We start from the raw sequence: 26,539 nt of genomic DNA, 5'->3' as shown, positions 1-26,539 counted from the left end.
CCTTGTCAAGCAATTGTCTTTAAGACTTCAGCTGCTTATTGATTTTAAGATTCCAGGCTAGAGTTTCCTTTGAATACATCACCGTGTGGACAAAGGTCATGGGACAGCTCACGTCTCCCCAGATTTCACATAAATATTCATTTCTCCTCCTCTTCTTTTTTAACAAATGGAGTATATGATACGTTCTGCATCTTGCTTTTCCTGCTTGAAAGTTCTTCTGCATAGGTACATGGAGATCTAGCATATTCTTCTTCATGGTAGCTTTCTGTCCTTATGGTTGAACATTTAGGCCATTTCCAGTTTCTTCTTAGTCTCTGCAATGCTGCCATAAACATCCTGAGAAATGCTATGCATTTCCGCCCGTGTAAGAACTATAAAATCTCCAGCAGTGGAAGGAGCAGAGGATATACTCAGTCCAAATTTTTATAAATATTGCCAATTTCCATTCCACAAGTTATTTTCAAGATAGCCTCAATTATTAACTCTCTCAATATTGAGTTAAAATATTGAGAATAAAAAATATATAAAGTGGAACAACGATAGTCTTACTAAGTTAAATAATATCAAACTTTCTGATTTTTCCAACCTGTAAAGCAGAATAACATACTCATAACTGGTTTTCATTTGCATCTCTTTCCATAGGAATGGGCACAATGTATTTTCTATGTTTATCAATTGTTTCTTTTTGTAGGAACTAAACTGCCTAATCCTGTTTTTTTGTTTGATTTGAAAATTGGAATGTTCTTTTCCTAATTGATTTGCTAATGCTTTTTGCAAAGGAAGGAAAATAGCTCTTTGGAGTCTATGCTGAAAATAGTTTTCTACCTATTTGTTGATTGGCACTTAAGAAGGACTTTGCTACAGAATAGTTTTAATTGATATGTAGTTGAATATTCATTCGACGTCTCCTAAACGTATGATGTCTAAGTTTTGTGCTGTGCTTAGACAAATGTCCTTCTTCACTCCAAAACTGTTCAGTTTCACCCTTCTCCTAGACTTTTAGTGGTGTTGATTTTTATGCTTAAATATTTAATTCATCTGAAACTGATTTTGGAGTGGGAGTGAATAAGCAATATGCTACCCCTATGCTATTCCCAAGTAAACCTCTCCTGGACTCATTTTAATTCTAACTAGCAAGGTTAAAGCAATGTGCATTTTGGCCTATTTTCCCGTTGCCACTCTGTGCCATTCATTTCCCTCTTTAGTCTCCAACCCCAGTCATTACTGTGGCATTGGAATAAATTTTAGCATACATACTCTGCAACCCATCCCCTCTCCTCCTCTCACCCCATCCCCTCCCCACCTGAACTTTCCTGGCTATTTTTATAGGTTTATTTTTCTGGGTACAATGTATTATACTTTTTTCATGTTCCAAACGGCAATCCTATTTGTATTTTAATTGAGAATGCATTACATGATAGGATCAATTTGTGGAGAATTGATATATTTACAATATTAAGTCTTCCTACACAAGAAGATGAAATGTTATTTTTTTACTCAAATATCCCTTATATCCAGAGTTTAAAGTTTTCTTCAGGTAGGCTTGATATATTTACCACTATTTTTCCCAGGTATTTTGTATGTAACATATTCATTTAATAAGTAAGATAAAAAGGTAGAGCATTTCCTCTATAGCACCTTCGAATACTCAGTTTTCATTTCAGTTTTCTCTGTTCTTAGATAGATCTTGACAAGGCATCTAATTATGGGTTAACAACCACCAGATACCATGCCAACACTAACGGTGCCTAGAAATTGATAAGGAAAATCAGAGTTTCTCAAAAATTGAATAATAAAGAATATAAAGGCCAGCACAGTGGCTCATGCCTGTAATACCACCACTTTGGGAAGCCGAGGTAGGTAGATCACCTGAGGTCAGGAATTCGAGACAAGCCTGGCCAACATGGTGAAACCTTGTTCCTTCTAAAACTACAAAAATTAGCCAGGCATGGTCATGGATGCCTGTAATCTTAGCTACTTGGGAGGCTGAAGCAGGAGAATCATTTGAACCTGGGAGGTGGAGGTTGCAGTAAGCTGAGATCGTACCATTGCACTCCAGCCTGAGTGAGAGAGCAAGACTCAACCTCAAAAAAAAAAAAAAAGAAGAAGAAGAAGAAGAAATAGTCATTTAAAAAGCAAATATAACTACCTCTTACACATGCTAAAACACGCTTAGCTATACTCATCATCAGAGAAGTACATATTCAAACTAGACTGGGACACCATTTTTCACATAACAGACTAGGAAAAAGCAAACATTTGGTAATAAATGCTTGTCAGCCACTGGGAAACAGAGAAGCACACACATTTTCAGGGATGGGGCATAAACAGGAAAGTCTCCTGAAGGGCTATATAGCAACATGCGTCAGATTTTTGGAAGCCTATGCAGCCATTAAAAACGAGGAGTTCGCGTCCTTTGTAGGGACATGGATGAACCTGGAAACCATCATTCTCAGCAAACTGACACAAGAACACAAAATCAAACACCACATGTTCTCACTCATAGGCGGGTGTTGAACAAGGAGAACACATGGACACAGGGAGGGGAGCACTATACACGGGGGTCTGTTGTGGGGGAGTGGGGGGGACAGCGGGGGGGTGGGGAGTTGGGGAGGGATAGCATGGGGAGAAATGCCAGATATGGGTGAAGGGGAGGAAGGCAGCAAATCACACTGCCACGTATGCACCTATGCAACTACCTTGCATGTTTTTCACATGTACCCCAAAACCTAAAATGCAATTAAAAAAAAAAAAAAAAAAAAGATTTTTGGAAGCCTATGTCCTTTGACCAATCAGTTTGAGAATGTATTGCACAGATATGCTTCTATACGCGGGAAAAGACATCTGGCATTATTTGTTACAGCACATATTAGGAATGAACCAAACGCCCATGAAAAGGAGACTGCCTATAGAACTGAGTTTCAGCCATGCCACGGAATACTATGCAGTTGTCTAAAAGAACGCCAATGACGTCCTTAATGTGTGAAAGAAACAGGCAAGATACAGAACAGCATCTGCGATCAGTTACATTTTATGTAAAAGAGGGGAAAAAGTCAGACTCTATCTTTGTTTTGCTTGTTTATATATCAAGAAATTCTAGAAGGATGTAAGGATCTCAGAATGGTAGATTGACATGATTTTTGAACCATATGACTGTGTGATACTTTCAAACAACTAAAGTTTTAAAATATTGGCAAGGGAAAAAATACGAAGTCATGTTTTCTTCCTTTTCCTCTGCATGTCTTCAGGCTGAGATATACACCCTCAAGGTCAAACAACAGAAATTGACTCCAGCTGATTTGTCTCAATACTGGGACGGCCATCTGCCTTCCAAATCCAAAAGCAAGCACAAAAAATAGAAGTAAAAAAACCAGGCTCAGGGGTCCTCCGTAGCTGCTAGAATTGGAGGCTGGTGTATGTCACGTGAGGACTTGAGATGAACCCAGTGTGTGACGATAGTGTCGCCTCTGAAAGCTTAAAGCAAATGCCACAAACCCATCCTTGTAAAAGATTATGCTTAACAGAAGTGAACGCCTGCCTATCCCGCCCCTTTGACCTAAGACACAAACTCTGAGAAGATTCTCAGTCTGCAGCGAGAGTGAACATTCCCGGGGCGCTGCACTGCTCTGCAGCTGGGTTTCTGGTGCATGGTTGAGTTGGATCAATGCTGGGCCGTGGGTGTCGCATTCACAGCTCTTTTCCTGGATGGAGAAACCCACTTGTGTACGGTGCAAACTTCTTCCATTTAGTACAAACTCTGGCTGGACAACGATACGTCTCCTCCTTTTTTTCATGAGCAATATCCTGATATTAAAGCAAGACACTCCATGATTCCATGACCCAAACCTCACTAACAACTCCCCCTTCACGATTCTTCTCTGGCCTGTGTTCAAGGCGTTCACTATGAATGGCTGGAGGCTGAACATTTAAAAGATACAATCACTTGCAAACAAATGATCACAAAAAGACCAAGAACTGGAGAAGGAACTAAGCTTATTTTTAGCTAAGAAAACCAAAAAAAAGAACCAAGCAAAGAGGGACATCGTCTAAGATTCAATTCAGTAAAATAAGTTTCTGATAGCTTATCTCCGTTATTTCCTAAAGCTACTACTTGTTTATTTAAATTTTTAGAAATTGTGATGGCAGTAACAACAAAGACAGAAATTTGTTGTTTTGTGGAAATTGGTGGGGAGGAGAGAGAGAGTAGAAACATGATTTTGTAAAGGAAGCGAGCCAATGTTCAAAGCAAACACTTAGATTAATTTATTTAACCCCGTCAGGTATTTGTATTATCTCCACTTACAGATAAAGAAAGAAATCCCCAGAGATTCAGTGACTTGACCAACGGAGAGGGCAGAATTCTCACTCTAAATCACTCAATTTTTAGTAAAAAGGGCAGGAAACAATGACTCAGAAAGCTTTTACACCCCCTTGGAGCCAAACAGAAAGATTGAAATTGTACTTGAAGGAAAGGCAGGTCATCTTATCCCAATTAGAAGAAGGGGAAATAATTCGCTTTACATAGACTGTTGCCTTAGGCCCAGAAGTCCTTATATAAGATCCCAATTTGGAACATACCAAGACAGTTCATGCATATTTTCATTAAGTCACTTCTGAGTTATTCTGGGAAAACCCAGGAAAAAGCACCTTCCACACTTATGGAAAAGGGATGGCCAGCACTACAGGTCGATTAGTAAGCACAGGCGGATGGAGAACCCTGGGAGTCATAGTCCAGCATGGACCCGGAAGCTGCCTCTGGGCAACAGCACACCCCACCTGCCCACTATGAGCAGAGAGCCCCCATGACTTCCCAGGACTGCTACCCACAGAACCAGCGGAGGACTCTGGGCACCACACCGCCAGCCCTGTTTACTCCATGAATTTCAGAACTTTACACTTCACCACTTTTCTTCAGTGAGACATACAGGTTTTGTAATTTGGAAAAAAGAAAAAAAAAAGCATTCTGAAGATGACACAAGGAAAGATTTGAACTTTAATTCAAATATTTTTATTTAAAATGTTAATTTAAAAGCTTTAATTTTGATGATTAGATTTGAGGGTCATCACGTTTCAGCTGTACACACATTTGAATATGAAGACTGGCCACATTTTTAAATTCATGGCTTCCATAACTTCTAGCTTAGAGCCAAATAAAACCAGACTTCCCATTTTGTAAGGACCCTACTTTCTTTCTTTAATTATTGTAAGATTATTATCATTTTCACTAATAGAAATGGAGTCCAGCTGAGGCTACACAATTTGCCCAATGGAGAAAGAGAAAAAAATGGCCATTTTTTGAGGGTCCACCCAGCATGTGCACTTGGCATGGTGCTAAGCATTCCGGAAACAGATTCTAACCATGCCCCGTTACAGATAGGACTAGCTGCGGAAGCATCAGGATTTGAACCTGGTTCCTTCTGACTGCAAAGCCCAGGCTCTTAACACTCTCATTCAGTGTCTCCTGCAAGTGCACACTTTGGAGATGCCCAGGAGACACTGGAAGATGAGATCAAGACAGCAGCCTGAGCCCGGCTGTAGCCACCACCCTCTGCTCCAAATCCTTAGAATTATTAAAAATATCAACAAGCCTTATTAGCATGGGAGAAGAAGCGACCTAAGAAGGTTGGAATCCATTGTGCATGAGGTGGAGAAGGCTTGGGAGTGCTCCGGGGATGCCAGGGAGCACGGATAACAAGAGGGCCCCCAGGTGACGAGCAGGGCAACTGGAAAGAGTGGGGAGCCACAGTGGGCAGACTCCTGTGATCTGGCCCATCTCCAGCTTGTGCCAGGTAGCCTGGGACTGATGGATCTACCCTCAATGTGGGCTGAAGAGGAAGTGTGGTGGGCAACTCCCGGGAGGCACATGGAGCCCCCTACCTGGAAGGCACGCTCTGGATGTCCCCAAGGCAGCCTGCTGCAGTCCCCTGGCCCTCCTCTTCAAAGCCTATCATGACAAATGCTGTGTTCACAGACAAGAACTACAGGGAATCCCAAACAGAACAGTCAGCATCCACCAGCATTTCAGGAAGAGCAGCACCATGAAGAGAAGCATCAAACTCCACTAACCAAGCCCAAGCAAGCCACAGATCGGCAGGGAGAGACATCCCACCTTCACATTCCATACACACACACACACACATTCTCACATGTGTGCACACACACACACAGATACACAAAGACACACACAGATACACACACATACAAACACAGGCACACACAGATACACAAAGACACACACAGATACACATACAGACACACAAACACACAGGCACACACACAGATACACATACAGACACACAAACACACAGGCACACACACAGATACACATACAGACACACAAACACACAGGCACACACAGAGATACACAAAGACACATACAGACTCACAAACACACAGGCACACACACAGATACACAGACACAAGCACACAGACACAGGCACAAATGGACGCACAAAGACACACACAGAACACATACACACACACAGACACACACTGACATACAGACACACACAGACACCTACACACAGACGCAGACACACACACGCACAGACACACACTCAGAGACAGACACACATACAGACACAAACAGACACACATGCACAAAGACACACACACACACAGACACACACACACACCAAGAGACATATACACAAACACACAGACACACACATACACAGAAAATAAGCTAGTATTATGTTCCCTATTTATGTAGCCAAGGGCACAGTGTCATTGGAAGCAGGCTGACCACCTAGAGGAGAAGCTATGTCGTATTTCCCATGGTCCCCTTTGGGCCTCAGAGTCCCCAGGAGGAAGTGAGCAGCTGAGGTGACAATGTCTGTGCAAGGCAGGGTCTAGCCAGGTCAGAGGGCTGCATCTTGCTGTATCCTTATATTACTGCTCAGGGGAAACCTACACAAATCACACAGTCACTGAGATAAGGGAGCTTTAGGCTCTTCTGGTTCACAGTACAACTTGATATCAGCAACTGTTTATCCTTATCCTGGAGGAAAAGACCGAGTTAGCACAGAAGCTTCCCTAAGCAGAATCTCTGTCTCCAGCTTTCCAGCACCTCCGGGGCCCTTCTTTATGCAGAATTAATGTTAGTAGAGCAAGAATGAACTCAGAATAAATATTACTGATGTCTTAGAAAGAAACAGGAGGGCGCAGCATCCACAGACAAGAATCAACTAAAACTTTTGGAAATTAAAATGAGAAGTGTTGCACTGTGAAGCACAGTGGGTGAGCTGAAGGACAAATCAGGAATTTGGAAGACCATGCTGAGGGTGTAGCACCGAAAGACAAGGAGGCCGGGAGCAGAGATAAAAGAGTGAGAGACATTGAAGAAATTTCTTGACGTTTTTCAAAATGTGTCTAATGAGAATTTCAGAAGCATCTACTTAAATAGAGTAATTCTCAAGTTGCAAAAATATGTCCTCAGAAGTGACAGGACACTAGTCAAGAAGCTGACAAAAAGGAGGAGTAAATTTAGAAAAAAGAAGAACAAAGGACTAGTGAAATTAACTATCTTATGGAAAGACTGACAGCAAAAAAATGAGAGAGAGAGAGCAGGACACGTGAGAACACACAAGCAGTATGTGGAACAAGGAGACAGAACTACATTTGAGAATTTAAAATCATGACATCATCACCGAAGGACACAGGGGTTCTTGGAGAAACAGTGTATTGTGCATCGGGGCAGGATACGCACAACCTGGCCTTGGATGTCTTCTCACATCAGAAAGCAGGGAAGTTATCAAAGACTCCTGGGGTCATGCCAAAGAATAGAGGAACCTACTCAGGGGGCCTCCTGGCAAAAGAGGAACAGCTTTAGCATCAAGAATCAAATAAGTTAAAATTCATGAGTTCATAATGATACTAAGGAAAAAAACCCACTTTCATTGGCCGCCTTCAAGAGGTGCTAGGAAATTGACTTATTTTCAGGAGAATGAATAAGAAAACTAAGAGAAAAAACCCAAACATTTGTACTGCCTTTGCTTTACAAACTGTAACTCAAGGTACCACAGAGTTGATGGAAGAAATTTCTTCTTTAGAGATGCGTTTCGGCTAATAAATGAAGAAGGAAAGATAGGCTTAAAATAACACCACTTTGCAACCTTCAATTAAATAATTGATCTACGCAACCATCAATGACTGATAAAACTGGGTGTCATTAGTTGAAAAACCATAGAACCTTTATAATGAATGATCGTGCTGACACCACCAGAAATCACTGAAACACTCTGAGCGACAGAGACAGACAATTGGACATTCTGTGGCTAGGTGAGGCAGGAGAAGTACATACCATCTACTGGGCATTTTTGCCAAAACATCTTACTAAATCTAATCAAACCTCTGGATCTACACAAACATAGGGAAGACAGGAACATGTCAGGCCACATATAGGGATGCCATTGTCAAAATCCAGACTGTGGAGAATTGCAAAGGACAAACAGTGTGGTTTTATCAACAATGAAACCGCAAGGAAAAAGAAATTGAGAGAGAAAAATATAAATTAGGAGACTTAGGAACTGTACTGTCCCAGTAACATGCAGGGGCACGGACTCAACAAACCTGACTCAAATAAACCAATGACAAAACCAAATGAAGAGACAATCCAGGACATTTGAACACTAATCAGCTGTTTAATATTTTGACTTTGTAAATTTATTTTTGCTATTTATTTTTATTTATTTATTTGAAATGGAGTTTTGCTCTTGTTGCCCAGGCTGGAGCGCACTGGCGCGATCTGGGCCCACTGCAACCTCTGCCTCCTGGGTTCAAGTGATTCTCCTGCCTCAGCCTCCCAAGTAGCTGGGATTATAGGTGCCCATCACCGTGCCTGGCTAATTTTTTGTATTTTTAGTAGAGACGGGGTTTCACCATGTTGGCCAGGTTGGTCTCAAACTCCTGACCTCAGGTGATCTGCCCACCTCAGAGTCCCAAAGTTCTGGGGTTACAAGCATGACCACCACACCAGGTGCCGTCCAGCCAAGGGTCCAGCCTGGGTCTCCCCTCTCAGAAGCCTAGCCTGTCAATTTCATGCTATTGTGGGCATACGTCAACATAGATTTTTAAACATACATTTAAAAATGCATGTTAAATGTATTTTGCTTTTCCTTTTTTAGACTTCTTAAGCTATAAGTATGAAATTGGGTTCTAAAGCATCTGGAAAGAGAGAGAAGAGGATTTACGTGGATGGAGATGCGCCATGTCGGGGAAGGAGGGAGGATGGGACAGGTGGGTTACCTGCACGGGAGGAATAAGTTCAAGTGTACCAGAGCACTGAAGGGGGAATGGAGTTAACAATAGTTTGTGGTCTATTTCCAAAAAGCTAGAAGAGTGGCTCTTGCGTGTTCCCAACACAAAGAAATGATAAATGTTGGGCTGGGCACGGTGGCTCACACCTGTAATCCCAGCAGTTTGGGAGGCCCAGGCGGGTGGATCATGAGGTCAAGAGATCAAGACCATCCTGGTCAACATGGTGAAACCCCGTCTCTACTAAAAATACAAAAAATTAGCTGGGCATGGTGGCGCGTGCCTGTAATCCCAGCTACTCAGGAGGCTGAGGCAGGAGAATTGCCTGAACCCAGGAGGCAGAGGTTGCGGTGAGCCAAGATCGCATCATTGCACTCCAGCCTGGGTAACAAGAGCGAAACTCCATCTCAAAAAAAAAAAAAGAAATGATGTTTGAGATGATGGATATGCTAATTATCCTGATTTGATTATTACACATTGTATACATGTATCCGAATAGCACTCTGTATTTCATAAATAAGCACAATTATTACATGTCAACTAAAAACAAGAGGGTAAAAAAACAAAAGGTTGGCCGTGTGTGACAATTACTGAAATTGGGTAATGGGTACAAAGGGGGTCCATTTTCATATTCTCTCTACTTTTGTACTATGTTCAAAGCTTCCTGTAATAAAAAATTTTAAAAAGTGGCCAGGTGTGGTGGCTCACACCTGTAAACCTGGCACTTTGGGAGGCAAAGGCTAATGGATAGCTTAATCTCAGGAGTTCAAGACCAGCCTGGGCAACATGGTGAAACCCCATCTCTACAAAAAAAAAAAAAAAAAAAGGATTAGCCGGGCATGGTGGTGTGCACCTGTAGTCCCACCTACTTAGAAGGATGAGGTAGGAGGATCGCTTAATCTCAGGCCGTCCAAGCTGCGGTGAGCCGAGATGTTGCCACTGTACTCTTGCTTGGGTGACAGAGTGAGACCCTGTCTCAATAAGTAAGTAAATAAATACAAATTTTAAAAAAGGAAATCTAAGGTAAAAATGTACATTTTAAAGATCCACATGGCTGAAGTCTTATGAAAAGGGGGGGAACAATGCCATTTTGAGTGCATGGCTAAAAACTGTGGTTTCTGAGGCCAAAGGGGAACTAAGCATTAGCCCTGATTCTTTGGAAGAGAGGGCAGTTGAAAGACTGAGGTTGGGTGGGAGGCGGGAATGGATACTGTTTGTTTTATTTTCTGTTGTACTTCTAAATTGTAAGTATATGTTAAAAATGAGTAAGATAGTTTAAAAATATATTGTAAAATCCTGAACCACTATGAACTTCATGTTAAAACACTCAAAAATTTAGATTAAATGGTAACTATCTAAAAAATGTATTGCATAAATTAACTCAACAATAAACAGAACATTTAAATAAACCTATAACCTTTAAAGACAGATAATCAATAGTAAGACATCTACCCATTAAAAAGCACCAGGCCCATATGGTTTTATAGGCAAAGTGATGTACCCCGCTTCTTAGAAAATATTGTAGATACTTATATTATCAAACTTAATGTTGGTTGAAAAAGCAAGCTGCAAAAAGATTGGCAGAGTATGAAAATATTTAATCCAACATTTTAGTCTGGAAACTGTTCTGACAGGAGCAGGATTGACAAAACAGGACTCTGGTTGCCCCATGCCCACCACAGCTGGACAATGAGCCAGCTGAGAGATGCCCCTTTCTCCCAGATGAAGCCATAGCACCCAAGCTCAGTTTTCCATGGGTCTATGGCTTCATCACTGAGGACTGAACATCCCACAGACCCCAAGTTGTCCTATATAAGCAGCCGGCACCCACAGCTCTCATGCTATTAACAGGCTGGGTTTCTGAGAAGGGAGACCCAGGCTGGACCCTTGGCTGGAGTAGAACCAGCTCCATCCAGCCCTGTCTAGTAGATGACCTGGCATACCTTCCTTCCATACATGCCATGCCATCCTGCAGATTCAGGAGTTGTGATTTTCTTTCTCTTAATGAAGCCTATTCTCTAACCTCAGTGGATGACATTGTGGAGTTCATGCCAACCCTTGCACAACAGGTGGTAGCCCAGAGGAGACCCATGCACCAAGGCAGAAACAATATACATTTATGGACACATACACACACACAGAGCACCATAAAGCGTTCATACTAACTTCAGAATCATGGCTACCCCTGCAGCTGAAGGAGAGCAGTGATCAGGGAGAGATTCAAAGGGGTTCTGGCTGTGTCTGTCAGGTTTGATTTCTCATTTTTTTTTGAAGCAAAAATGTCAAAAGATTAATGTTGGTAAAATCTGAGTGATGGGTATATTTTTGATCCTCCTTTTACTCCTCACTCATCTAGCCCATATCAAAGCCTGCTCCTCTCACCAGGAAGTGGAGTCTATTTCCTGACCTGGACTAAATCTGGACTGGGCTTTGACTAGTTCTGACCCACAGGTGGTGGCAGAAGTGATGCTGTGCCAGGTCTGAGCTCATGCCTTAGGAGGCCTAGGAGCTTCTGGTACTGAACTCCGGGAATTCGACAGTGGGCTGTAAAGAAGCTTGAGCTAGACGTGGGGTGGATGAGAAAGTGTGCGGAAGAGAGATAAGTCACGTCAAGGAGCATGGAGGGGACAGACACAGGAGCGAAGCAAGAAGAACCACCAGCTGAGCCCTGCCTAGATTCCTGACCCACAGAAACCTGGGAAATGATAATTCATTGTTCTCTTTTCTTTTTTTGAGATGGAGTTTCGCTCTTGTTACCCAGGCTGGAGTGCAATGGCATGATCTCAGCTCACCACAACCTCCGCCTCCTGGGTTCAGGCAATTCTCCTGCCTCAGCCTCCTGAGTAGCTGGGATTACAGGCACGTACCACCATGCCCAGCTAATTTTTGTATTTTTAGTAGAAATGGGATTTCACTGTATTGATCAGGATGGTCTCAATCTCTTGACCTCGTGATCCACCCGCCTCGGCCTCCCAAAGTGCTGGGATTACAGGCGTGAGCCACCGCGCCCGGCAATTCATTGTTCTTTTAAGCCAACAAGTGACAGGGTGGTTTGTGACTTGTGTGAAAATACCTGCACAAGTCCTGATAGCTTTCTTTTGAAACCTATTCGCAGTGCATTCTGTTCTTCCCACTCCTACCCCACCATCCGGGGCTAGGCCTGGTGCCTTCTCTCCAGGGCTCTGGCAATAGCCTTCCTGTTTCCTAAATAAGATCATGCTGCTCCTCAGATGTTTCCATCAGCTCTGGAACAAAATCTACACTCCTGCTGTGAAGGCTTACCTCTCCAGCCGCATCTGGTGCTTCTCTCACTGCCCCAACTGCACAGGCCATCGTGCAGTCACTCAAATCTACTGAGCTCATTCCCGCTGCCCAGCCTTTGCACTTACTGATGCCTTGCCAGGAGTACCACTTCCCCAGCTCCTTTACAGGGCTGACCTCCTGACTCCATTCTCTTCATTCTGCATAAATGCCACCTCACCCCAGACACCTTCCCTGATTTCTGAGCCACAGTAGCACCCCATGCCTGTCGCTCCCCATCCCTGCAACCCGGTTGTGATTCCTGTCATGGCCCTGATCACTCCTGACAGTAGAGTGCATGTTGATTTACTGTGTTTCCCCCACTGGACTATAAGCATCATGAGGACATTTTCCTGGCTTCCCAGGGCCCTGACCATAGCAGGTTCTGACATAGCCGGGAGTGTATGACTAAGCACTGGATGGAGGGCTGGGCATATCGTTCTGTTATTTTCAATATGTTCAATAAACACTTTTCTTCCCTGCCTTCCCATGCCTGCCTCCTTCTGGTCAACTGAGCAGATCTGAGATTCAACATCAATGTCTTAGCTAATAACAAATAAAAATGGCAACAATGTGCCTCTTTTGTACATGATCTTACTCTAATGTTTCATTGAACATCACTATTTGTTCTTTCTTCCTTTTTTTTTTTGACAGTTTCTTGCTGTGTCACCCAGGCTGAAGAGCAGTGGTGTGATCTGTGCTCACCGCAACCTCTGCCTCTCAGCTTAAGTAATCCTCCCACCCCAGCCTCCCCCAAGTAGCTGGGACCACGCGTGCGCTCCACCATGCCTGGCAAAAATTTTTTTTAACTTTTTTTCCTTTAAATTATACTTTAAGCTCTGAGGTACACGTACAGAATGTGCAGGTTTGTTACATAGGTATACACGTGCCATGATGGTCTGCTGCATCCATCACCCCCTTATCTACATTAGGTATTTCTCCTAATGCTATCCCTCCCCCATTCTTCCATTCCCTGCCACTCCTTCCCTAGCCCCCCAACCCCCAACAGACCCCAGAGTGTGTGATGTTCCCCTCCCTGTGTCCATGTGTTCTCATTGTTCAACACCCACTTATGAGTAAGAACATGCAGTGTTTGGTTTTCTGTTCTTGTGTCAGTTTGCCAAGAATGATGGTTTCCAGCTTTATCCATGTCCCTGCAAAGGACATGAATTCATCCTTTTTTATGGCTGCATAGTATTCTATAATGTATATGTGCCCTCCCTCCTGTGCTTTTTGGAGACACGGTTTCGCCAGGTTGCCCAGGCTTGTCTCAAACTCCTGAACTCAAGCCATCCACTTGCCTCGGCCTCCCAGAGTGCTGGGATTACAGGTGTGAGCTACGTTGCTCAGTCCTCTTGTTTTTTGCTGTCTATTTTTCCTGCTACATTTGGAAGGCCTGTGAGAGCAGAGGCCACACTCCTGCATCCTCAGCATCTGGAACTGTGTCCTCTATAAACCGATGCATAAGAATGGTTGAAATAATCATGCTGAATTAATAAAGACAACACAAAGCCAGGCCTCAGAAGAAATGTAGAGAATGCAGAGGCCATTAAAAAGAACTTCAAAAATGATAGCCAATGAAAAATATTTTTCTGTCAGCATTTTCACTGCCTTAGTATCCCAGGAAGTTGCTTTCTATGTAATTTATGAACATTCTTTGTCTGCAAAGTCAGCTTTGATTGCAAATTTCTCTAATAATGCTTTGAATCATATAATTATTGCTTTGTCTGGAATTTACTGTAAAATGTTGGTTTCAATACATGATTTTGACATTTTAATAAATAAAAATTAACTGAGAAGACTGACACCAAAATAAAATAAAATAAATGGCAACTAGGATCCTTTGGGAAATTCAAGAAAATACTGCATATATAACACAGGAACACAATACTATGAAAATAAACAAACAAGAACAGGAAAGAGATTTGGAAATTGAGACTGAGTTCCAAAATGAAATGTTCAATAGAGAGGTTAGAAGATAAAGTCAAGCAAATCTTTTTTTTTGAGACCTAGTCTGGCTCTGTTGCCCAGGCTGGAATGCAGTAGCATGATTTTGGCTCACTGCAACCTCTGCCTCCCAGGTTCAAGCAATTCTCATGCCTCAGCCTCCCAAGTAGCTGGGACTACAGGTGTGCAACACCATGCCTAGGTAATTTTTGTATTTTTAGTAGAGATGGGGTTTCGCCATGTTGGCCAGGCGGGTCTGGAACTCCAGATCTCAAGTGATCCACCTGCCTCAGCCTCCCAAAGTGCTGGGATTACCGGTGCGAGTCACCGCACCTGGCCAACAGTTTATAAACATTAAAGAGGAAGAGTTGGAAAATGTGAGCAAAAAGATAAGCAACGTGTATCTTAATTAACAGGAGTTCCAGAAAAACAAAACAAAAGCAAAAGCAAGAGAAAAATATTATCAAAGAAAATACGAGAAATGTCCCACGCCTGAAGGGGATACATGCGTGGCCTACCCAGTGCCAAGCAGCAGGAATGGAAGAGGGCTCTCACCCATGGCTTACGCTGGAAAAGTTTGGAAGACCAAGCACACAGGGAAGATTCTCAAAGCTTCTGAAAAGGAAAACCAGGTCACCCACAGAGCAGTGAGAATGAAACCAGATCGGAGGACAAGAGAGACAGTTCGAAAGGCAGAGGATTCCAATTGAGGTTGCGGAAGCGGGCAAGATAAAGATGCCCTTAGGAACACAGAGTCTCTTGCGGGAGCCTCCCATGGGCCCTTTCTTAGGCATTTCTTAGGCTGATGCATTCCAGTTTTATTTAACTGGGTTCAAAGTAAGAGTCCAGTTTTATTTATTTGGGTTCAAAGTAAGAGTCCCGGGTGGGAGGCAGGAGGCAGATGGAGGTAGCAGGGAAGGGGGTGGTGGTGCTCATCTCCAGGGCCTCACAGGATACTGAGTCTCTAAGTACTCATCATCGCGAGGGGGACATATCATTTAAAGTCACAAATGCAACCTAGGGAGGAGTCAGCCCTAACAGAATGAAATGCAGAGGGAGCAGCAGATAGATGAGGTCGAAAATGGAAGGAAATATTCATTTCTCATGGCAGGAAGTCAACAGACACTGTTTCAACAAATGAGTAATAGAGAGGTGCAGGCATCTTCTTTACACCGAGAAACGGTAATTACCCAAAGAACTAAAACCAGAAACAGGAAATAAGGACTCTTTGGAGGTGACGCTGGGGCAGGGCCTTGTTGCTCTTTCTATATTATAGTCCCTTCTGTCTGACAGCTTTCATTAACCAGGGCTGTGCATTCCTTTGATAATTCGTAATGTGCTTATTCTGTGATCCTGCAATTCTGCTGGGGCATATACAGTAATGTTCAACTCTTAGAAGCAAAAGGTAGAAAGAATCTAAAGACACTTTAGTAAGAGATCGACGAAACGTGGTTGTATTCACACCAAATGTGGTGCATATAGAGGAACTCTGAGAGATACTCAGAGAAAAAAGCTGCGCAATAGTATGTACAACTGAATATGCACGTAAAACCAGAAATACACACAAGGAGAACCACACACGTGCTTCAGAAGAGGTTAGGAAGAAAACACACGCAGGCCGGGCACGGTGGCTCACGCCTGTAATCCCAACACTCTGGGAGGCCGAAGTGGGTGGACTGCCTGAGGTCAGGAGTTCCAGACCAGCCTGGACAACATGGCAAACCCCCATCTCTACTAAAAATACAAAAATTTGCTGGGTGTGGTGGCACACACCTGTAATCCCAGCTACTCAGAAGGCTGAGGCAAGAGAATCGCTTGAACCTGGGAGGCAGAGGTTGCAGCGAGCTGAGATAGCGCCATTGCACTCCAGCCTGGGTGACAAGAGTGAAACTCCATCTCAAAACAAAAAAACACACAAAAAAGAAACCACACTCAGCTAACAGGGATTAACCATCGGCATGATGGATGGGGCCAAGAAGAACTGTGGCTTTCTCCTTATCATTTCAATCCACTGTGCAAACTGTGGAATTCCACATAAACAACTTTTTTCTTAACCTTCAGGGAGGAGTCGGGTGCCAGGAGAATGCTCGCAGCCCACTGTCAGGCAGGGGCTCTTTGCTTGCTTCTTATTTTTGAACCCAGGGATGCTAGTGATGTTCACACAGAGACTGGGGTGACCGCCCACTGGAGTCATTTGAGCCTGGAATCTGGGGTGGGGGCAGAATGACTGGAGGAGCCCTATCCCTGGCCTGCCCCACCCAGCCCCACCAGCAGAGTGAGATCCTGAACGCTCCATCTCCAACCCCTGCAGGTGTGGGATGCCTGTGACCACCCACTTGTCTCTCAGAGTTCACATGGCAGTGTCAAATCCAAACTGAGCTGCTAACAGGAACTTCAGAGAGCCATTCTTGTTCATTTACATTCAATTTCTAACCTCAAATTTGCATCGTAACATGGTTCCATATTTAAAATAATAGAATAACATTTTCTATGCCTTTAAATATCTCCAAGTCACTGAAAAGTTCAAAGTGTCACGTAGATTATTTTTGCTCTTGGTTCTCCTGAAATGACCAGGTAGGTGATTTTCAGCCAACACTTGGCCACATGCCCCGGCCCCTGGGTGCTGGATGTTGAACGGGGGATGAGAGGAGGTAGCCAGGCACAACCCTAGCAGCATGAGCAAAAGGAGCTCCAAAAAAGTCCTTTACAGCTGAAAATATGACTTCCGACTAATGTGTGCTTCTTTGCCCAGCACGGGGGTGACGACCTCAGGGGGGATTCTATTGCTTGAGATGTGTGTTTCGGTTTGATTTTTTCCTTTTCTTCTTTATGACAAATGTCACCCAATGAAGAGCAAGATGGTTAAGTGGAATCTGGACAAACCAAACCCAAGGGTGGCTGGGATAGTGAAGGGACTCAGAATTGGGACTTCCAAAGAATAATAGTAGCTCCTTATTTTCATTCATCAAAGCTCCCCAAAATGTGTGTGCAGTTCGCGCGCTCAAGCTGACTTACATGGCATTAGGGGTGGTGGGGTGGGAGGGTTCCAGTCCCAGAGAAGTAAAGAATTTCAGAAAAATCGCCAGTAATGGCTCCTTCAATGTCTGGCTCAAGCAAACCAGGAGGGGTGAAAATCCTTGGCCCTCTGTCCAGGGTCTGGGGATGCCCACACGAATATCTTCCTGCTCTTAGGCTACGGACATCTTCATGGGGGTGAGGGCGGACGGCTGGTAAGAAAATCTCTCTTGGTGGCTGAATGCATGCCAAGTGAGCCTGGGCTGCTCCCTAGCAAGTACAGAGACCACCAGATAGGGCTGCCCTGCACACCCCACATAAAGGGGGCCAAGTCAGGAGCAAGTGTGGGGTGGGGGAGGCCAGGCAGCGGATGAGGACCAGGGCTCCAGTGAGCCACCACCTTCAGGCTCAGGCCACCTAGAATGGGGTGGATCAAAGGGGGTGCTCCTGAGAGCCCATCCACGGCAGAGTGGGGAAGCAGGTAGGGCAGCTCTCCCCGTGGACCCAGGTGTCTATGGCCTAATAATTAGCATACAGACAGGCTGAAACGTCAAAAAGCTCTTGTGTAAGCAGAACGTGTAAAGTTGCTGATGGCCTGACAGTGGGATGGCTTACTCAGCCTAAAAAGGAATCTGCAGTGAGGGCCACACATCTGCTTTTAGTGACTCCAAGAAATGGGTTATGGGATTCCAGTCTGCCTCAATGAGTAAAGCCAGGCACAGTGAGAGCCCCACAGCATCCCCTTCCGAGCAGGCCTGTCCACAGAAAGGCTGGGGTTGTTTGCTAGGTAGTCAGCTCCTCATCGCTAGGAGTAAGCAAGCATATTCCGGACAAGTAATTGGGAGATCTAAGCCTCGGGTTAAAAAAAAATGTTCAAAGGCGCATCAAGGCCCGAGCACCTGTAGCTGGGCTCTGCTTTGTGGGCGTGAAACACAGCTGTGCTAACTGCCACCTGCATGGATGGACGCACACGGCCACCTCGCCCGCCACCTGGGCCACCAATCAGCCTCCCTGTCCTTCGCACTCATTAGAAGATTCCTGACCGGACGTGGCTGTGCTCCCTGGAGGGGTCAGCATGCTCCTGCGGCCAGGCTGGAATCTCCTCCCCTGCAAGGCCCTACCCGGCCCCTGCCCATGGCTCCCACAGCGAGAACACAGCCCATCACAGTCAGGCAGGACACAAACAGGAGGAACAGGTCAGAGAGGCGGGCTCCACTCATCCATGGGGATCTGTCCCTTGTAGACTTCCCTGCTGTGGCCTGACAAGAAGGCCGGCTGCCACCCTGGCGGCACTTCCTAATTCTGTCTATTTCCTACTTCTATTTCTGGAAGGCAGGAAGAGCCCCCACTTGAGCGAAGCTCTTAGCTCCTATATTAAGAAATTGTATTTCAAATACAGGTTTGAAAAAGCCAAAGGAGAAAAATACAAGACATTGAAAGTAGCCATGAAACAACCTGGGATTTGAAGACCTTCTGGAATGTTCCTTCTCCTCCTTTGCTCCATGCTGGGTGTGGTGATGAGCAGTGCTTGAGAGGTGTGGGACTCTGTCTGGGCTTTCAGGACCAAAGCGACAGCTGCTCACAGAGAGTCAGGGGTGCCAGCCACTGCCTGGGCGATGTCTGCTAAGCTCCACCCACCCTCCGCGATCAGCAGTCTCCCCAAGTGTTCTCCACCTGAGTTATCTGGAAGTTTCCTCACTTCTCTACGTTCCAGGGCAGCCCTCGTTGGCTGGCAGGACCGGTTTTTCCACTCTGGCTGGTGTCAGACACACTCGGAAGAATAAACGTCTAATGACATGTTTGTCAAAGTAGTGCCCGCGCTGCAGCCCATGCCCAGTATCTCGCTGACAGCTGCTCTGTCAGCTGGCAAATCTACGCCCGTCAAAGCTTTCCAACCGTTCCTCCTGCACCGCAGGCGAGCTGACTGCTGCCGGTGCTAATGAGGTGGAGACTGTCACACACCTTCCCGGGACACTATTGTGCTGCACAAACACACAGCGGGCCGCGCGGCAGGGCAGGCACACACAGACCCCGGCTCCACACCAGCTGGGCGAAGCCGAATCCAGGGGCTTTGAAAGGATTAACCATTCTAAACAAACATGAGCTGAGGTCACGCAAGTCACGACAGGTAGGGGGTGTGAAAAGACACGCCTAGTACACAAATAAAAAATTAAAAATACCACTACCCCGACACCCAAAAGTAGACCCTGTGGTGTTTTTTTTTTTAATATATATATATATTTTGAGACAGAGTCTCGCACTGTTCCTCGGGCTTGAGTGCAACGGCGCGATCTCAGCTCACTGCAACCTCCGCCTCCCGGGTTCACGCGATTCTCCTGCCTCAGTCTCCCGAGTAGCTGTGATTACAGGCGCACACCACCACAGTCGGCAAATTTTTTCTATTTTTTTTTAGTAGAAATGGGGTTTCACTATGTTGGCCAGACTGGTCTCGAAATCCTGACCTCGTGATCCTCCCGCCTGTCTTCCAAAGTGCTGGGATTACAGGTGTGAGCCACTGTGCCCAACTGACACTGTGTCTTCTTAAAATGTGGGTCCTTTTCTAAAGCATACTCAGAAGTATAATAAGAACGTTATCATTTTCAAACACGTTATCTTCCAATGATTTTTGAAGCGTAAGAAAGCTGTCCCTACGTAATTTTGAGTATCATTACTTTTTCTTCTGGCAGCCAACTTTTCTTAGCCAGAGCTGGAAATTAGGTCTGGAACAGTCTTCCCTGAGTGAGGCTGGTGGATTTGGGGAGTGGGAGAGGGGAAACAGGGCTATCACCTCACAAAGTCTGGGAGAAGGTGGGATGGGACAAATCCAGCTTAGGCTCTGGGGACACGCTCAGAGGGTGAGTCCTGCGGGGAGCCGGGGGGACTCAGCCGCAGTCATAGAGAGTCAAGTATTCCACATTTATTCCAAAAAGACATCGAGGAAAAGAGGTCAGTGGAAGCAGATCTAACTTTGGATGTAAGCAGTGAAGGCTGCTGAGGCCCCATCAGGGTCCTTGGCCCTTGTGTGTGTCCCCTGAGTTAGACAGAACAGGGATGGCAGGGACTCCTAAGATCCCAATGGGGAAAGAGGCTAGGAGGAGAAAAGACTGTTCCGTGCCTTCTCTTTCCCATCAGAGCACAGTCGGGAGAGGACGCCCCCTAAGCAGCAGTGCCAAGCTCACATGCAGGCCTTTAGGGAAAGTCACGGGGGGCTGGGGGAGGGACACACTTTGACCTCTCAGAGCACCTTAACATTTTCTGGTTATCTGTCCTGTCAGGAGCCTGGAGGTGGGGATGGGTTTGTCCAGGGCCTATTGCGTCCTGGTCCCTGGGACCTGTAAGAATCAATGGGGAAGGCTGGGCATGGTGGCTCACGCCTGTAATCCCAACACTCTGGGAGGCCGAGGTGGGAGAATCACTTGAGGTCAGGAGTTTGAGACCAGCCTGGCCAACATGGTGAAACCCTGTCTTTATTAAAAATAGAAAAATTAGACTGGCATGGAGGCACGCGCCTGTAATCCCAGCTACTCGGGAGGCTGTGGCAGGAGAATCGCTTGAACCTCAGAGGGGAGGTTATTGCAGTGAGCCGAGATTGCACCACTGCACTCCAGCCTGGGAGACGGAGACGACCCTGTCTCAAAAAAAAAAAAAAAGAAAAAAGAAAGAATCAATCGAGCAGTCCCTAGGGACCTAGAAATGCAGGCTCTCTTTGCCCCAGACCTCCTGAAGGAGATTCTGCATTTCACCAGGGATACGTGTCCACACGATAATTTGAGAAGTGCTGCTCTACGGGACTCAAACCATTTAGATGGGTTGAGTCTCCATTTTAGCTGCATGTTAGAATCACCAGGGAACTTTAAAAAATTACCCATGCTGGCTGGACACAGTGGCTCATGCCTGTAATCCCAGCACTTTGGGAGGCCCAAGGCGGGTGGATCACCCGAGGTCAGGAGTCGAGACCAGCCTGACCAACATGGAGAAACCCCATCTCTACTAAAAATGTAAAATTAGCAGGGCTTGGTGGCACATGCCTGTAATCCCACCTACTCAGGAGGCTGAGGCAGGAGACTCGCTTAAACCCAGGAGGTGAAGGTTGCGGTAAGCCAAGATCGCACCATTGCACTCCAGCCTGGGCAACAAAAGCCAAACTCCATCTCAAAAAAAAAAAAAAAAAAGTCCTTTAACCCAACATGAAGTGATGTCTCAATTGTAAATATCTATGAGACTGCTATAAATTTTGTACATGGTTCTTCAATCTGTAGAATTTGGGAATCCCAAGATATATTTTATGATGAAAGAGCACCAAATGACTGGCATTTTATTTCCTTTGGTTGACAACCCCTTGTTCTTACATAGCCTAGACACCCTGCAGAAGGAACACGGCAGGTCGCACCCAGTCAAGCATGAGCACAGCCCTGTCCTTACCGTTAGGCGTCTCCATGGCGCGTTCTGGACACACAGCTGACCCCTCCGGCCCCACACACCAGTACATGCTGGGTGGTCTTTGCGACATGCCAGCCATCAACCTTCGCAGCAGCCGATCTTCCAAGGCAGGTCCTGCTGTTGTCACTGCCACCGCCGCTGCCCATGCGGTGCGTTAAGGCATGGAATCAGAGTCATGGCTGAGCAGAAAGCTTTCTTGTTCTGGTGGTGAAAAACATCATAAAATCAGAAGCCTTTATCATTCCTGTCCTCCTCCCCTGCATATATGGACATGGGTTCATTCAGTTTTCCCTCTGCAACATTCCTCTTTGGAGTCCATCTATCCAGCCAAACCCATCAGGTGTGGGCAGTAGGAAGGCACAGCTCCCCATTCCACCTTGATGCTGGGCTTAGATCTTGTCTACCTGAGAAGAGGTTCAAGGAAACCCCAGACAATTGCAAAACACACACTAGTAACAGCTTCGATCATTGTTCAGTCAACGCACACCCACTGTCACTTGCAAGGCAGCCAGGCCCTGTGTGAGGCTCAGTGGTACCAAGATGGCTAAAGAAGCCTCTTGCCCTCAGGGGCACACTTCAATGGGGGTATGGCAGACATAGTTTAGGCTGGTCACAATACAAGGCCCTCCTTTTGCCCAGGGCCAGTTCTTCTGGAAGTTCAGAGGTGAGCATGTCATTCCAAAGGGGCAGTCAGGCAACAATCCCAAACACAGGAAATTTATTTATTTATTTATTTATTTATTTATGAGACAGAGTCTTGGTCTGTCTCCCAGGCTGGAGTGCAGTGGCACAATCTCAGCTCATTGCAATCTCCACCTCTGGGGTTCAAATGATTCTCCTGCCTCAGCTTCTCCAATAGCTGGGATTACAGGCACGTACCACCATTCCAGACTAATTTTTGTATTTTTAGTAGAGATGGGGTTTCACCATGTTGGTCAGGCTGGTCTCAAACTCCTGACCTCGTGATCTGCCCACCTTGACCTCCCAAAGTCCTGGGATTACAGACGTGAGCCACTGCGCCTGACCAAGACAGGAAATTATTACTGGTTATGAAGTCAAGTTAGTGTGAGTTTTAGCAGAAAACTAAATGATGGGGATTAGCAGAAATGAGCCTCATAAATTCTGTCCCTTTTGGCAATGTCTGGAGACATTTTTGGTTGTCACAATTGGTTGGGGGAGGGTGCTACAGGCGTCTAATGGGTAGAGGTCAGGGATGCTGCTAAACATCCTATGATGTACGGGACTGCTATTTGCAGCAGAGAATCCTCTGGCCCCAAAAGCTCCAAGGTGGAGTCTGACTAATCTCTTAAACTAGTGACTGTGATAAACTGCCCAGACCAGGTGCTGCTCTTCTATGCTGGGCTCGCACTGAGCTTGGAGTCCCCGACGGGCACTCATGCCCATCCTGCTACTGTGATTGAAGGACCAGAGGGAGGGTAAGACCCAGGCCCAGCTCAGGCCTGATACGAGGTACTACCACAAGAAATGCATGTGTGCCTACCAATGTCCCTATAGCGTGTCCTATATGTAACAGAGTACGAGGTAATTAGCACCCCCTTGTCTGTGTTCCCTGAGATAGACAACTCTGAAATGGGCAGTGATAGTGCAGCCAAAAATATACAGATTTTTAAAATCAAGGTTACATAAAAATAATGCCTAAGGTGTGGATGTCAAAGGTGTGACTGCCTCTGTCACATGTTAGCAGTGTGACCTCCAGCTGAAATGTATGTGTGTCTCAGTTTTTCATCTGTTAAAAATAGACATCTATCCTTACACCTTGGTCCACTGGCAGGGTTACTGTGTGAATTCAACTAAAGTTTCTGCAGCCACTCTCTACGACGGGGCTGGGGTGGTCATTACCCGCAGTACCAGCGTGCAGACTTGGAGGCCAGTGCGTCTAATTAACAAGATCAGAGTATCAATGCTGGAAGGCAGATGCTGGCAGTGGGTAGGTTCTAGAAGGTGCTGTGAGCAGCAGGGGCACAAGTAAGGTACAGAACAAGGCTGTGGGAATGTCTCACCTAAAAGCCTAGAAATCAGGCACCGGGCCCAGGTGGACTGGACTCTTCAAGGCAGGGGAAGGTGGAGCTAGGAAAGCCAGGCTCCAGCAGCCTTGTGCATTCTGCACACGTTTCTGAGCCAAAGAGGGAACGGTGGAGAGAAACCATGTGTGAGAAACACCCATGTTTGAAGTTGGGAAGCCTCAAAAGTCCAAGGAGGAAAGGAAAAATGATCAATCTGGGCAAACTTCAGGGGAGGATTAAAGCCTTCTAAATAACAAAACCTGATTTGGAAAATCAACTTGAGACAGACAGGGTGAGCCAGCAAGACAGAATCTGTTTTAAAATAAAGGTTCCAAATCACGCATTCACATCCAGAAACTGAGAAGCACAGTTGCCATCTGCTTTCAAACACCTCTGCAAAACAGCTACCACACACAACCAACATTTCGAAAATCCAAACGCTAGACATTCCTCCTGAAAACAGAAGTGTCTTGCCATACAATGCTTTTAAGTTAAAAAACAAATCTTAAGAATATTTTAAGCTAACCCTTGCCCAGCACATTTTGTTCCCCTTTTCATTTTCAGTTTCTTTTTGAAAATCACTTTACCAGTGGAAGAGTCTGCCCCTGGAGCAGTTTTAAAAGTCTAATTAGCATTTTGGCTTACACTCTGAGGTAGAAGTTTTAAGATGAGGTAATTCAAATTTTACTCAATCTTTGCCCTCAAACGGATCTTTGCTTCCTCCTGCTTCTTTTGGGTTCAGATCAGTGCCAACACATGATGGTTACAAGTTACATGTTTTCATTATACTTCCTAAAGAGGGCATCAAGAGGTTTTCTGCAGTAATGATGGTTTAAATGATGTTTCAAAACCTCATCAATTTCCTTTTGCCAACTATTTATACCTGCATTAATGAATAAACCTAAATATTTAATGAAAAGAATGCCAGGTGTGGTGGCTCACACCTGTAATCCCAGCACTGTGGGAGGCCAAGGCAGGTGTGATCACTTGAGATCAGGCATTTGAGATCAGCCTGGCCAACATGGTGAAATCCTGTCTCTACTAAAAATACAAAAATTAGCTGGGTGTGGTGGCAGGTGCCTGTAATCCCAGTTACTTGGGAGGCTGAGGCATGAGAATCACTTGAACTGCGGGAGGTGGAGGTTGCAGTGAACCAACACTGCACCACTGCACTCCAGCCTGTGCGAAACAGCAAGACTCTATCTCAAAAAAGAAAAAAAAAAAAAGGAACCTGTCATTCATTCTATAAATGTCTTATTGAGTTCCTTCTATGAGGAGGGAACTTCATGAGTTTGTGAAGCTGGTGGGGGAGGAGACAGCTAAGTAATTGCTATAAAGTTTCTGACAGCAGAGAAACCCGAGTATTTTAGGAGGCTTGGGAAGGACTGTCGATATTGAAGAGTTAGAAGACCCTTACCAACAAAGCATTCTAGACATGCTCATTCATATCACCCAACTTCTTTTTGAACCAAAATCCTGGTCAAAATGATTAGCTCATGGTTCTAGAAATCTTGAGTGCTATTTGCATCCCTTACTAACGTTGGCTCGCCTACAAAATGTGTTTAATGGGTTTGTGGGCATCAAAATACTTTGGAGGTACAGGCCAGAGGAATATGTCATTCTCAGTCCCAGATGAGCACAAAAAGCCTGGGGCAGAGAAGTGTTCCATGAGTCTAAAACCACAGGTAAGTTAGGGCTGTCCATTCCCCATCCAGTCACTCTACCACCGAGCGTGGGGTGTCTCTCTGAACAGTTATGGGAACGAGAACGCAGCAGTAAGCAAGACAGATTACTCTCTGACTCCAGGAGCTCCAGTAGAGACCACAAGGTAATTAAGGAGAAATTAAACAGATAAAGGAGTACACGGTGGGGACGCAGGGAGGCTACAGAGTGAGGGACGTGAGAGAGAGCATGCATTTTCAGAGGGTGACCAGGGAAGGCTTCCTGAGGCTGTGTGAAGAGTCGGGAGGCAGCAACACAGAGTCCAGTGCTGGACAGCGAGCTCAGCCAGGGTGGCTGGGGGCAATGGCCTGGTGGTCTGAGAAAGCAGAGGCTGGATCAGCTGGGGCTGTGAGCGGAAGGAGATCTCCTGGATTGCATGCCAATTGCAAGGAAAAGCTACTGAAGGAGTCCATAAAGAGGACTGATATGATCCGATTTACCCATTTAAACACACACACAAACACACATGCATGTGCGTTTATGTGGGGAGGGGGAACTGTAATCCTACAGGAAAGAGACGCTGGTACTCTGGAGAAGGGGCCGGGGCATAAGAAAAAAGGTGACGGGCCAGGTGCGGTGGCTGATGCCTGTAATCCCAGCACTTTGGGAGGCCGAGGTGGGCAGATCACAAGGTCAAGAGATTGAGACCATCCTGGCCAACATCCAACATGGTGAAACTGTATCTCTACTAAAAACACAAAATTTAGCTGGGCGTGGTGGCACACATCTGCAGTCTCAGCTACTCCGGAGGCTGAGACAGGAGAATCGCTTGAATCCAGGAGGCAGACAGTTGCAGGAATCGCGCCACTGCACTCCAGCCTGGTGACAGAGTGAGA

General features: G+C 45.5%; 1 protein-coding gene across 3 annotated transcripts in view; it reads right to left on the bottom strand.

The window, feature by feature from the left end:
• Positions 1 to 22,149, bottom strand: part of LRRK1 (leucine rich repeat kinase 1) — a 137,608-nt gene extending 115,459 nt beyond the window's left edge. For 2 of the 3 annotated variants that reach the window (XM_064376303.1, XM_064376306.1), the window contains exon 1: positions 21,940 to 22,149. In XM_064376303.1, coding sequence (XP_064232373.1) covers positions 21,940 to 22,036 — 97 coding nt within the window. In that variant the 5' untranslated portion in view covers positions 22,037 to 22,149. Of the gene's footprint in view, positions 1 to 18,972; positions 18,997 to 21,939 lie in introns of those variants that run through there. The other variant, XM_064376304.1, reaches the window with a different exon arrangement.
• Between the last annotated feature and the right edge of the window lie 4,390 nt (positions 22,150 to 26,539).

The sequence above is a fragment of the Aotus nancymaae genome, unplaced genomic scaffold (genome assembly GCF_030222135.1).
Source record: "Aotus nancymaae isolate 86718 unplaced genomic scaffold, 86718_ANA_hifiasm-v0.15.2.pri h1tg000014l, whole genome shotgun sequence".
In the NCBI taxonomy this organism is placed as follows: Eukaryota; Metazoa; Chordata; class Mammalia; order Primates; family Aotidae; genus Aotus; species Aotus nancymaae.
The sequence above is the reverse complement of the archived record's forward strand: the minus strand, read 5'-3'. Positions and strand labels throughout refer to the sequence as shown.